This window comes from Fistularia commersonii, chromosome 17 (genome assembly GCF_037954325.1).
Source record: "Fistularia commersonii isolate RoL2024-O1a breed Wild chromosome 17, RoL_Fcom_v1.0, whole genome shotgun sequence".
In the NCBI taxonomy this organism is placed as follows: Eukaryota; Metazoa; Chordata; class Actinopteri; order Syngnathiformes; family Fistulariidae; genus Fistularia; species Fistularia commersonii.
The window spans coordinates 1,415,001-1,428,446 of record NC_141300.1 but is presented as its reverse complement, the minus strand read 5'-3'; the positions used below and the strand labels follow the sequence as shown (position 1 = coordinate 1,428,446).

The 13,446-nt window shown below is 56.9% G+C and overlaps 1 protein-coding gene across 1 annotated transcript in view; it reads left to right on the top strand.

The window, feature by feature from the left end:
- Positions 1 to 6,591: 6,591 nt before the first annotated feature.
- Positions 6,592 to 13,446, top strand: part of reln (reelin) — a 57,351-nt gene continuing 50,496 nt past the window's right edge. The window contains exon 1 of the mRNA XM_086162785.1: positions 6,592 to 7,050. Coding sequence (XP_086018911.1) covers positions 6,810 to 7,050 — 241 coding nt within the window. The 5' untranslated portion in view covers positions 6,592 to 6,809. The remainder of the gene's footprint in view (positions 7,051 to 13,446) is intronic.

Genomic DNA, 13,446 nt, shown 5'->3' with positions numbered 1-13,446 from the left:
GCCATAAAAGTCTGCACTTCATTAGTCATAATTACCTTTGCTGCTGGCCGGAGAGCTGATGAGTTTGTGGCGGGTTGTTGCCAGTTTAATCGCTCGCTGTAGATCAAGCTAACCTCCGCTGGTGAGGAGAGCTGCAGTAAATCTGAGCCACTCGTGCAGGACGGGGAGTAAATGCATGGGGGGGCTTGTTGGAGTGATAGATTAATGAGGCATGGCCTTGTCTGAGGGGGGGAGGAAATGTCTGCCTGCGTCGGAGCTCCTCCCGGAGCGTCCCCTCGCTATTATTACACACCGCTCATTCACTCATTCATGATCATCCGTTCACTGCGCCGGAGGGGTCCACGCCACATCACAACCTTCACCAGCGACCATGACGCGGCGTGGCAGCCGGGCGGCAACCAATCCAGGCAGTCCAGGGTGAGGGGATTGGCCAGACGGCTGTCAATCACCGGGTCACGTGACCAATCCTTCACCCTCTCACACCCACCTGTAAACAATTTTGTCTTCGGTGAACCCTGGCAGGAGAACATGGAGAGTCATATTTATGAAAAGCGACATGTTTCAGAAGACGTGAAGGATACAGCGCCGCTTTAAAGGGACTTCAGAACCTGAAGACAGTAACAACAAACTTTATTTGGGAAAAATGTGTTTGATATTTCCTTGTATGTGTGTATTTGCGGAAATCTACTCTTTATATGGCTTTTTGATTTTTGTATAGTGTGTATGTATTTGTTCATAACAGAGACATGAAGGTGAAACACTTCCTCTGACGGTGCGTGGCCACTGATTGGCTGGATGAGGAGATGGGGGTCTATTGTGTGGTGCGGTGGGCCGGGGCTGTGCTGTGACCCTTGACCTCCTCGGTGCGGAAGAGCCCGCAGAAGTCGGGCCCGGACTCCACCGGGATCCTTTTTGTTTTTTTTCCCCTTATCGTGTTTTTGTTGCCGTGACAACGCGCAGCTCGCTATTCTCCAATCCACTCTGAATCCTCTTTGTCTGTGAGACTGCATTTCTTTGACTTGTTGATCCCCCCCCCCCCGACCTTTGACCCCCCCCGGGGGAGGGGGGGCGGCTCCTGCTCTGCTGACCCACATAATGAGGCCAAGCCGCGCCTCCTTTTCCATAAAGGGCACATTATCATTCGGGTCGTGTCCGAGTCCCTGGGACCCCACCAAGACAGATTAGTGTGTTTGCTGTGCCCAGGTGTGTGTGTGTGTGTGTGTGTGTGTGTGTGTGTGTGTGTGTGTGTGTGTGTGTGTGTGTGTGTGCGTGCGCATGTCTCCAGCCTCACCTTCCTGAAGGTCCTGTCTCTCGGGGCCCTGTGGAGCTTCAGCAGGCCTGCATGAGGAGGGTCTGTGCCAGATGTCCCGGAGCTGCAGTGTCTGCGGGGCCTTCAGGGAGGAGCTCTGATCTTCGGTTGGCACCTTCTTGGCGGCTCTGACCATCAGAGCGGAGGAGGGAGATGGAGGAGAGCCAGTCCAGGGTCAAGGGCTGAGAATCTGATGCCACAATAAACAGAATCATCCCAGTGATGGTGCAGGAACATCAGGAGCGCCACAGCTGAAGACAAAGGATTCAGACGTTTGGAGGGAAAACTTTCAGCAGAAGAACGTTTTACGGATGAAGATCTAGTGATGATCGAATGTCTGCTACACCTGCCAGAACGCACGCAAGGAAAAATGATGAGCTACAAAGAGCAGGAAACGGCGCCTGGAGGTGGGATGGAGGTGGGGGGTGCTCTTTGTGCTCCTCGAGAATGAAACATTGATATGAGGAGAAGGAGGAGGAGGGTGGGCTCCGGGGGGGCGGGGGGGTCTACTGGTTTAAAATGAGGTTTTCACTTATCTATTTATTTAGCTGAGCTTGTAGCTCAAGGCTGCTCTCTGCGGACCCCCAACACACACACCCTTGGTATGTCAGCATACCTGCAAGTGGAAATATTAATGTGTGTGTGAGTCCATCCGGAGGCGGAAGGTCTGCAGCCGAACTCAGGATATCCTTGGATGAAGACCTGGACCCGTATCTGCTGCGCGAAGGACTCGATGAGCCGTTTGGAGGAACAAAGGCCTCCACGTTTGTTTCGTTGTTTCTCCTTCAGACGTGGAGGTCCTTCTCAGACCTGAAACGTCTCCGGTTGCGGCAGCATTCCTCCAGCATAGATGCTGGAGTGTTCAAAGGTCTTCACACAGCTGCACTTGAATGCATCGTTCCTGCCGCGTCTCCTTGAAAAACATCGCGGCGCTAGCTGTTTGCGTAGCAAAATGTCTGCCGGTTCCACGGAGCGTTCCTGTGTCTCTGGCACGGTGCAAACTTGAGTCTGTTGGTTCTCGCATCTCATATTTCTGCGCTTGTTCTTCACAGCTCGGTTACCATGACGGCAGGACGGGATGGCGGGGGGTGCTGTGATGACACTGAACCGGGAGGCGAGAGTGAGTTTGGAGAACAGATTCAGCGCGCGGATGCTGGCAGCCCCAAGCCATTCTCAGCCCGGGAGGCTGCTCTTTGTTCTTGTCGGCCTGACGTTGAGGGGACGCCGAGGAAAATTTCCCGGGAGGACTCTTTGCACATGACCTGCCCGCCCAGCGTCTATTTAGAAGAGCTGCAGCCCAGCAGGAGAACGCCGAACCTTCTCCGCGGCCGGCTTCGGTCGCCTCTACTAGCGCCAGAGGAGATCAGAGAAGGTCGGAAATTGAAGTTGAGGTGCACGCAGACCTTCATTTGTGAATGACTCAAACGTCTGAAATCTCTCCTCTTTATTTCACGCAGTCCAACTGTATTAGATACATCTGTTCTCCTGCCGTCAGGGCTGCCGGAGCCCGGCTGCCACTGCACCAATCACAGGGCCGCATACGGACATCCAACCCTTCGCACGTCTGGATGAGGTAGCCGGATGAGGTAGGGTCTCCATGTGCCTCCTGGACGCAGACGCGAGGAGAACGTGGAAACTCCAGGCAGGAAGTGGGGGGCGGAGCTAAACCCCTGCTCCTCCGTGGCCGCCTGTAGAAACCGAGGCGTCCAGAACCTGCTAAGCGACGGAGGTGCGAGCGTGTTCTGTTCTGCCCCCCCCAGCTGACGGCACCCTGATTTTTTTTTTTCGCGGAGGGGGGTGTTGATTCTCGCTGGTTTTATTTACACATCAACCCCCCCCCCCCCCCCTGCGTTTCTGGGCGGGGGAGGGGCTTTCATACGGCTAATTGGAGTGTGCAAGCCATCACAGCTGAAGTGCCCCTGCAGGGCCTCTCTTTCTCTTTGCCCCCTCTTACCCCCCCCCCAACACCAGGGCTTTTATTATCATTTGCCATATCGAGTAAACAACCTGTTAGTGGATATTAGGCTCCAGTGAGTGATGAAGCGACACATCTAGTTTCTGCCGCTCCTCTTCCTCCGCCACCACGCTCTCTATCCCTTTGAGCTCTTTCCACTTTTGTGCCCCCCCACCCATCCTCTCTTCTGCCTTGTTTGGCACGCAGCCTTTTCAATGACACTGGTAGTGTGTGTGTGTGTGTGTGTGTGTGTGTGTGTGAATGCAGGAGATCTGAAATGAAGATTGAAGCGGACAAAAAAGCCCCGGTGCAACCTTGAGGTGGAAATTAATAATGATAAAAATAATTACTGCCCCGCTCCTCCTGCCCCGCTCCACCCTGACCCAGTTTCCATAATGGAGAAGGATCGCCCCCAGTTGCACGCCACCGACGCGTGTGTGCTTTAAACTGTTTGTCTGCACAAGCGTGCATTTACGTGTGTGTGTGTGTCGGGGGGTGGATGTAGGCCAGCAAAGGAGAGGAGACAGGGGTCAGGAGGACCCCAAGGAGGGCATCTCCTGCTGGTCCGCACACCAGGCTGTGCACGGTGCTCGTGCACAGAGCAAACAGAGCGAGTGCGTGTGTGTTCGGCAGGGGTGTGTGAAACAGACGGTAAACACTATGCTGCCGCTGATCCCTGCGATCATCTCTGGCCAGAAGAGACCGCGAAAGGTCATCGGCACATGCGCTTGTGCACAGACACACACACACAGACACACACACATATGGTGAAATGCATGCAATCAGCATGGAGATCTGTGAATGTTATCCAAACTCTCCTTCAGGTCTGGAGGCCTCGGATTCCGGGTTCAGGTGGTTTGAGCCCCAGCGGTGACGTCAAAGATCTGAGTCTTCTTCTCCTCCGAGGTCTTCTGAGCAGAGTTTGCTTGTTGGGACATGTGGGAGTCACAGGTTAAAGGCGAGTAAGAAGAAGAGGTGGAGGGTGCTGCTCCAGAGAAGAATCCTGATTCTTTGCGTAAATGCAGGGAAGCGGCTCGGATGCCAACTTGTCCTCTGCTCCCCCGTCTGATGTTTGGACAGATTCCATTAACCAGAGCTGCTGCGGTGACTCATCCTGGTTCTCAGCTCTGTGGGTACCTTCTCACCAACATCTGATGGCTCCTGTTTTGGAGCTACATCTTTGAGGAGCCTGTCCTGTGGATGGAAGATGAAGAGGACCTTCAGATGCCAATATGGAGGCTCATCTCTGACCCGCCGAGGCCAGAACTTCCTGCCTGAGCTTTCAGCTCACTGGTAGAAGCATCTGCTGCTCAGGCTGGTGAGGCCCTCTGCACCGGGTGGTGCCACCGGCAGGCTGCGTCCACGCTATCAGTGGGGTCTGTGGTATTCATGGTTTCCATGGTAACCACGGTATCCATGGGGTCCGTGGTAACCATGGCGACCGTGGGGTCTATGGCATCCATGGAGTCCATGGTATCAATGGGGTCCATGGGGTTTATGGTATCCATGGTAGCCATAGTTTCCATGGTATCCATGGTAACCATGGTATCCACAGGGTCCTGTCAACAAGGAAAACAAGGTCGTAAATAAGGAAAGAATCGCTCTTCGCGACGTCCTCGGCCTGAAGATGGATCCAATGAAGCTCAGCAGGAGGAAGAGCCTGAGGTTCTACCAAAGTCCTATGGAGTGGTCTGGTCTCCACAGACTGAGGAGACGATTTGTAGTCCCAACCGCTGATCAGTCGGGTCGTGGGAGAACCGAAATGTCCCAGGATGACCAAGATTCACGTACTCAAAGGCTGGACGGGGTGAAAGGAGAGGGTCTGCTGGACGGGCCCAATACCACAGCAGCCAGAACTCCTGAGTACTTCAGGACGAGATGTCCACGTCGTCAGACCCCAACCTGGTCTGGAACGGGTGGAGAACCCGCCCTGCTCCACCTGCTCCGGTCCGACACGGGTAAAAGGTTCCAGGAAGTCGGGGCGACTCTGAGTACCGGCTCCAAACTTTCTGAGCTCCCAGCGGTCAGTCCAGGCAGCACTTTAATTAAAAGCGCTTAATGAAGTCATTGAGGAGCAGGAGGCTGCTGGTGGGCATTAACGGAGAGGAGCAGATAACCCCTGACCTCAGCCGGGGCCTCTGGAGAACCACCAGCCCCGGAACCTTCTGAAAACTTCTGCCTCGACTTCTTTCTTCCCCAGCAGAAAGTTGGATCGGGCGGGATGGTCCAGGAAGGGAGTGTGAGGACAGAGAGGAGATTCTCCTCGAGGAGGTCCAGCCCATCTGCTCTCACCTCCATCCGGGATCGGACCAGGAGGAACAGATCCTCCGGCTGCCGGAGGGCTTCAAGTGAGCAGGGAAGAGGGCGGGCATCTTACCTTCAGAAGGAGGGAGGGGGGCTCAGGTCGGCAGGTCCCCAAAGAGGTAGCGGAGGACCTCAAGGTTCTTCCTTCTGCTGGTGGCCTCCAACCCTGGAGAGGAGCGCGCGGCTTCAGAGTTCCAGGAATTCATGTGTTTGTGTCCCCGAGGCTCGCAGAGGAGGTACTGGGCAAGAGCAACGGAGGAGCACGCATGTTTTCTTTGTGCGTGTGTGTGTGTTTCCTCTTGGATGAAAAAAAGGGAAAGGGAGATGTTGGGCGTGCACACCACGTTAGAGAAATGTTTATCCATCATTTGCTGGAGCTGATCCTCGTGTGTGTGTGTATGTGTGTGTGTGTGTGTGTTTGAGCGTGTGTGTGTGTGTGTTAATATGGGGATGGGAGACGTGCATGCTGCTCTGACGGGAATGAAAAGTTGGAGAATCCTGTGGAAAAGGAGGTTCTGATGGAAAAGGAAAAAGAAATGCAACGTTGGTGAAGACGGAGGAGAGGTGGAAAAAGAAGAGGGAGAATGAAACGGGTGGGGGGGCGAAAGGGGGGGAAAGGGAGGTGAAGAGAGCGGAAGAGGGAGGAGATGCGATGGAGGGTGGGAGAGGAGGGGACAGTCTGGTGGATGGGCAGAGAGACAAAGGAAGACGAGTGAGAGGAATGGGATGGGTCACCGGCTGGAGATGGAGCTGCATGGGGGGTGGGGGGGCGGATGGGGGGGGGGGGATTAAGGAAAAGGCAGAGTGATAGACAGAAGAGGGAGGAGAGAAGAGCTGGATGAGGGAGGAGGGAGGCCGTCTGGTGGAGCGCGTGCAGCAGAGCTGGTGCTGGAGAGACGGAGGGAGGGAGGGAGGGAGGAGGAGGAGGAGGAGGTTAGGAGGGAGGGAGGGATGGGGGGAGTATTTAAGCGGCGGAGCAGGACAGCAGAAGCCAAGCTCAGAACTCCCTGGGAGTGGAGGTAGGACAGGGAGAGGAGGCAGAGGACCAGAGCTCAGCTCTCCTGACGCCCGAGCCCACACAGACTCACACACACTCACACACAGACTCACACGCACGCTCACACACACACACACACAGACTCACACACACTTCCTGGACTTTTTTTTTCCAATCATCAGCGGACTCTTCACGAACCCCGCCGTTCCCTGGAACTCTACCTGAGCGCCCCTCCCCCCCCTCAGATGGCGGCGGCGTGGGCCCTCCTGTGCGCGCTGCCGGCCCTGGCCTCGGGGAACGGCGGCAGCGTGGACTTTGGGGCGCCGCCTGCCGGCTTCTACCCCCGCTTCAACCCCTTCTTCTTCCTGTGCACCCACCATGGGGAGCTAGAGGGCACGGGGGCGGCGGAGGGCGGAGGAGAGGTGCTGCTCACCTTCCAGATCGCCGGCAGCCCCGGAGCGTACGCCCCCGGACAGGAGTACCAAGGTGAGCCCCCGCCCTCCTCTGCTCGCGCCGGCAGGTCCCGAGGACATGTCTGATCCCATCGCTCTCATTCATCTGATGGGTTCTGCGGAGGCGCCCCCTCGCCCCCCTCCCCCCCCCTTGCCGCCTCGCCTCCGCCCGAAGTTAAAGTTGAAGCTGTTCTTGGAGCGGCTTTGCGCTCTGAGCTGCAGATGAAAGACCATCAGAATACTAATCGCCGTGGAAACGGACGCTGCCTCCACCACAACTTCACCTCAGTGTTTGGTGGGGTGGGTGGAGGCGGGTGGGGGCATGGTTCCCCCCCGCAGGTGTTGGTGCAGGCAGGCGGCACAGGGTGGAAAGCAACGTCTCCACGCGGCTCGTGATGTTTGCGAGCAGCTTCAGCTTGTTTTTTTTTTTCTCCAACTGATCTGCGATCCCGGTGCTCCGTGTAGGAGGCTGCTCCGCCACGCTGAGTGGCGGGTGGAGGTGGAGGAGGAGGGGGAAGATGAAGATGTGAGAACCGGGAGTGTGAGCGGAGACAAAGGCGCACCTGGTTCCTCCGACCTCGCTAACGGAGCCGCCGCCGCTCCGTCCAGCAAAGGGTGGAGGTGACCTCCGCCCATCTCACACCCAGCAGATCACAGGGTTCAAACTCCACCTCCACCGCCAACCCCCTGATGCCACGGTCCGCCGCAGAAACCAGGGATTCACTCCTAACTCTGAGCGGACAGCGACAGCGGGGGGAGTTTGGAGACGGACGGGACGGGGACCAGGAGGCCAGAGGAGGGATGGAAGGAGGGAAGGGGGCGAGGATAAAATGTGTAAAAATAAGAGGCGGGATCAAACCCTTCAGTCAAGCACCTTTTAACTGCGGCCGGGGGTGTAAAGGGGGGGGGGGGGGGGGGGTGAATGACTAGCGGGTGCATTGGCAGGGATGGTGCACACAGAGAGGTTTAAATAATTAGCATTAGAAATGTTTTGGATGGGGAGGGGGGATTTAAACAGGACCACGGCTGGGACAGAGGGATGGGGGGGGATTTAAATGACGATGAGAGGATTGAGCCGATAAGATTCCGGGTGGGGAGGTTGGAGTGGGAGGGGGGGGGTGTCGGAAAAATGACAAGCTTCCAAGCTGCTCACTTCTTTCTCCTCTGCTGTCCCATGTTCTGGCACATGATGCCGGCTCATTGTTAAATACTGGGCTCTGACAGGGGGAGTGTGTGTGTGTGTGTGTGTGTGTGTGTGTGTGGGTGGGGGGGGTGGGGGGTTACAACTGAACAAGTGAAACGTGGCTGAGGAGGGAGGGGTCCCTCAGATGCTCTTTTTCCTGCAGGGGCCGACCGGTCTGGGGTTCAAACCCCGGTGCAGCCTCTCCATGGACTCCGGGAGCCTCAGAAGCGCGGGAGGCCTCCTGCGCTGGCCTTCCTCTCCGCAGCCGGAGGTCGGGTCTTTGTGTTGAGCGCTAGCACGGAGCTCCGGGTCTCTCCTCCGCAGATGAACCCAGCGAAAGCGGCGGTCGCAGACGCCGCCTGAGGAGGTGGGCGGTGGAGCGAGGCCGGCTGCGTGCCGCCCAAGGGTCGCGGGGAAGAAAGACCGGAGAGAAAGGGCGGGCGTCAGCCCGGGGCTTGAATAGCCACGGAGAGAAAGGGAGCGGGAGACCTTCTCCGGCTGAGACACGAGGAACTTCTCAAAGGAACGCCGGAGCTCCAGGAGCCGAGGAGCATGAGGCTCTGCTTGGACCATTCTCTCCTCAGTAATTGGGTTTGTGACCTGACCTCGCTGCCTCCAGCTTCTCTGGTGCCTTTCAGTGATAAGACTGTGTGTGGGCAGCGTGCTGTGTGTGCGCGCATGTGCGTGCATGCATGCGTGCGTTTGTGTGTCTGTGTGTGTGAGCACACTCACTGTTGATTACTGCGTTAAGCTATAATAATGAAATGACTGAGCGGGAGGGAGATAGAGAGGTCGTATTACTGTGAGTGAAATGTATTTGAGTATGTGTGTGTGTGTGTGTGTGTGTGTGTGTGTGTGTGTGTGTGTGTGTGGACCAAATGGAAACAGAAATACAGCGGAGACACTTTTGAACCGCAGCTGAAGAGAAAGAGCCGTCATGAAAAGGTTTGCGTGGCTCCATTCAGGCGTGGGGGTCCAACCCTGTGCCGGAGAACCGGAGAGTGTGTGTGTTTGTCTGTGTGCCCCTCCACCGCCCACGTACACTCTCACCTGCCCGGGAAGAGATGCAGAACGGCGAGGTCCTCCTCCTGCTTCTTCTTTCTCCTCCACCACATCTGACATTTTCTCCACCCAGGCAGTTCCTCACTCCTAAATGTTCTGAAGAAGAGCCGTGGAGGACGCTGGAAGGCGAAGCTTCTCCAAACCTCCTGGAGACCAGGTTGTCTTTGGTGGTACAGGAAACCTCAGAGGATTTGGAGAATGTGGAGCGGCGCCCCCTGTGTGGGGGCAGGACCTTATGGTCATGAAGCCATGCCCCCTTTCAGAATCTCCAGATCAGCGTCCTGATCTAGAGCTTGAGCAGCATAAGCATGCGCTGAAGGACCCGCCCCCCCTGGGAGGTTGTGTGACCGACTCTCCGTCCATCTTTGGAAAGAAGGTTCCCCTCGGTGTCTTCTGGAATCCATTCATGATAAGCCATCTGCAGTCCTGGAGCTCTGGCTCCTCTCAGACTCTGCAGGAAGGTAAGCTTGGGTCATTGCCCGAGCTCCTGCCAGAGCTCCTGCCCGAGCTCCTACTCTTCATCTCCAGCCGTCGGAGTCAGAAGAGGGTTCGAGGATTACGGTCAGAGCAGGACGTGGTGACTCCACTGTCCTTCTTGTGGGAACCCGCCCGGCGCTTGTTTGTTTATTGGCAACCGAAATCCAAGACGGATGTGGGCCGAAGGTCCCGGGGGAGGAGCAGACCGTCTAGCTCGGACTGGGCTCCAGATAACGACTCCGACAGACGAGCCTCCCGCCGTCCGTCCTCGGCCTCCCCTGGAGGCGAGTAGGTGGTCAGAGGGTTCATCGGAACTGCTGTGGAGCAACAAGTCAGCGATACCGCTAAGCGGTATCTGCCAAGCGTTCCCTGAACCCCCTACGGCTTTGTCTCTGGAGCATCATCAGCGTGCCGTGACTCCCGTGGCCCGCCGGCCGTCATCCTTTCTCAACAGTGCTCTGCACATCTTCCGGGACTGTCCCGGGTGCTGTTCCTTGACCCCCGACCTCCCCTCGCTCGGCGCTCCGTTCCCACAGTGACGGGCCTCCGCTCCGCCTCTAAGTGCGCTTTCTGGTGCGGCAAACATTGGTCGGTCAATCAACAAAAGACTGGCCTAGTTTGAGTGCGGCCCTCCGGATCAGGGGAACCGGAGGACGGGGCTAATGCTTTAATAGGGCTCTCCTGTGCGCGCCGGGAAAAGCAACCCGCAGATAGTGCTCCCACTTTCAAGAGTGCCGAAGCCGCGCATTCATTAACTTCCTGGCTCTTCAGCCTCTCAGCCACCCGCTGCTCCCCTGAATAGGTCACTCCACTGAGTGGGGAGAAGTGTGTCACGTCTGCCTGGGCCTTCATGGGCTTCCTGGGCGTGTTTGGGTGTTCTGTCTTTGTGGACGTTGAGTGATGAACCATTTAAAGAGCATTGTATTCCCCGAGATGTGCCAGCTTCCTTTATGCCGAGGAGCAGATGGGCACCAAATGAGAATGGATATTCATCGGGAATATCCCTTTTGTCGCTCTTGCGTGCCCGGCCATGCGTGCGGCACTTAGCGCCTAGCGGGTGATCCATCACGCTGGAGACAGGTCACATGTTCTGCCGGTGCAACACGAACGTCCCGACCGCGGGGATTCTTTGTGTCTAAGTCGTACCGGGAAGCGGCGGGCCGGATTCAGATTCCACTCCCATCCGGCCAGTTCGACCGCCACTCGAAACCCGGTGTTGCGCGCGACTCCCAGATTAGTCCCAGAGGTGTGGCAGCTGCGCCGATGCCACTCGTCCGCGGCCTCCCCGGAAAATCGATTTTACCCATTGGCGTCACCTGGGACCGCGACCCCGGCGACGGCTTTGCCCGGCCGGTGTCAGAGCGGCGTGCGCTGCAGGTGCGCTGGAAAGAGGGCAGAGCGGGGGGTTGCAGAGGGTGCTTCACACCTCCTCATTTTTTCCTCAATGGACTCACATCGAAGCCAAAACAAGGACGAGCCTCTGCCGGCAGTTGGCAGTTGAGCCGGGTGAAGCAGCAGATGAGTGGGTGTGAGTGTTTTCAGGACAGTGTGGGGTGGTAGGGGGTGGGGGTGGGGTGTGGTGTGGGTGACAAGCTAAAGCTGGTGTTTGGAGATGCAACGCCGCCGTCGCCACCGCCATTCCCACTGTCCGTCTGCGGAGGTCTGAGTGTGAGAAGACACCAGCACCCAACGGAAATTCCACTCTTGTCACAACGTCAGCATCATGTAAACCTTCCAATGCTGCGATAATGGGGTGGGGGCGGGTGGAAGCGGGCGGGGGCGGGGGCGGGGGGGAGGGGGGGGGGCGGGGGCGGCTGGGGGTGGAGAAAAGTGCAAACAGTTGGGTAACGGGGTGTTTGGCTCGCTGGCTCTGGTTGCTGCTGTGGTTTGCGGAGATTAGCTTCGGAGGAGGAATGTTGTTGTTGTAACCCAGAGTGTGCGAGGGTGAATCCCACGGCGCCGGCTCTCCATCAGAAGCCCTCCATCCTCCTCCGATCTTCTCCTCCACCCTCCATGACCCTCTGTCCTCCACCCTCCTCTGTCCTCCTCCGTCCTCCTCCAACCTTCTCTGTCTTCCGTCTCCTCCATCCTCCACCACCTTCAACTGCTCTCTGTCCTCTACCCTCCTCCTCCACCCTCCTTTGTCCTCCTTTAACCTCTTCCACTTCCACCCTCCTCTACTCTTCACCACTCTCCATCTTCCTCCACACTCTCTTCCATCCTCCACCACCACCTTCTACCACCCTCTGTCCTCCACCCTCCTCCGTTCTCCTCTACCCTCCTCCTTCTCCACACACATTTGAAACCATTTCTTTGCCCATTTTTCTGTTTTCTTCTCAAACGGGGGCCTGCCTCTGAAGGCTCCTCCAACAATGGGCCAGTGTTCATTGTCCTCCCGTGGTGCCCGGGCCCGAGACGGTGGTGGGTCCCTCTGGAAGCTCTCCTCCCTCCTCCACGCCGGACTAATGTTCTCATGGGGGAATTTTCCCGGCCGCCCTCGATTGGCGCGCCTTCTCCGATGGCCTCTTGCTGGAGGAGAATGGAGGTCCTGTTGGAGGGTTGTGCACCTCCTCCTCTCCTCTCCTCTGGATCCTCCTCCTGGCACCTTCACTGAGAGCTGTAATCCCTGCTCGGGGGGCCATGTGTGTCGTCTGTGCTGATAGCATTCAGACGGCCTCATAGCGCCTCAGTGGACCCACTACAGAGGAGCAGCGAGCTGCAGGATTAGCCCCACCCCCTCCTTCACCTCCATCTCCACCTCCATCTCCACTGAGCCCAGCGTCCCTCACAGTCTAGCAGAGGCAGATCACACAAGTGCCTACTGGAGGTGAGGGTACTCCTCATTCCTCCTCATACCCCCCAACTCAGTGTTCAAATGTCCAAAGGCCCCCAGAGGAGTTCACCCAGGGGTCACCGGGACCCAAGAAGAAGAAGAGTGGGAGGTCAGAGATGCAGTGAGGTTGTATCTGGAGAGGAAATCAAGTGGCGCTCCAGCCAGTGGAGCTCCTTCCAGTGCACCTCCAGTCAGTGGACCTCCGGCCAGTGGAGCTCCAGTTGGTGTACCTCCAGCCCTGCTCAGTTTAAATGACTAAAGCTCCAGATTCACATGATCTTCCTGCTCCTCTTCTTCTCAGTCCGGTTCGTACCGTTGTCGAGGACGGCATGTTTGCAATTTGGTATCAGCTCAGGACATTAAGGCGTCTCCGTCTGGAGAGGGACGGGTTCCCGGGCTCTTTTCAACCTGAGGAACCAGACCCATCGGGCTGTCCTTCACACGGGGTCTTATCTTCCATAACAACTTCTTCTTTCTTTCCTCCTTCTTGCTCCCTTCAGGGTTTCTACAGCCAATCACCTGCCTCCATCCAACGCTCAGCCAATCACCTGCCTCCATCTAACCCTCTCCTCTCACATCAATCGCCTTCCTGTCCTCTTCCCCTCCATCCACAAACCTCATCTCTGGTCTTCCTCCAGAACTCCTGCCTGGAAGGTTTGACCTGAGCATTCTTCTATCCAGATCTTCACAAACCATCTGTGCGACTTTATCTCCAGATCATCTTGCATGTGCTAGAAGGACCTCCACATCTTCATAATTGCTGCCTCCTGTCTTCTCCTCAGTGTCTCCAAAGCAGACATCATGGATGCTCTTCACCTCCATCTTCTCCACATTCTAGCTCGTCTTTCACAACAGCCAACTAAACCGTCCCTCCT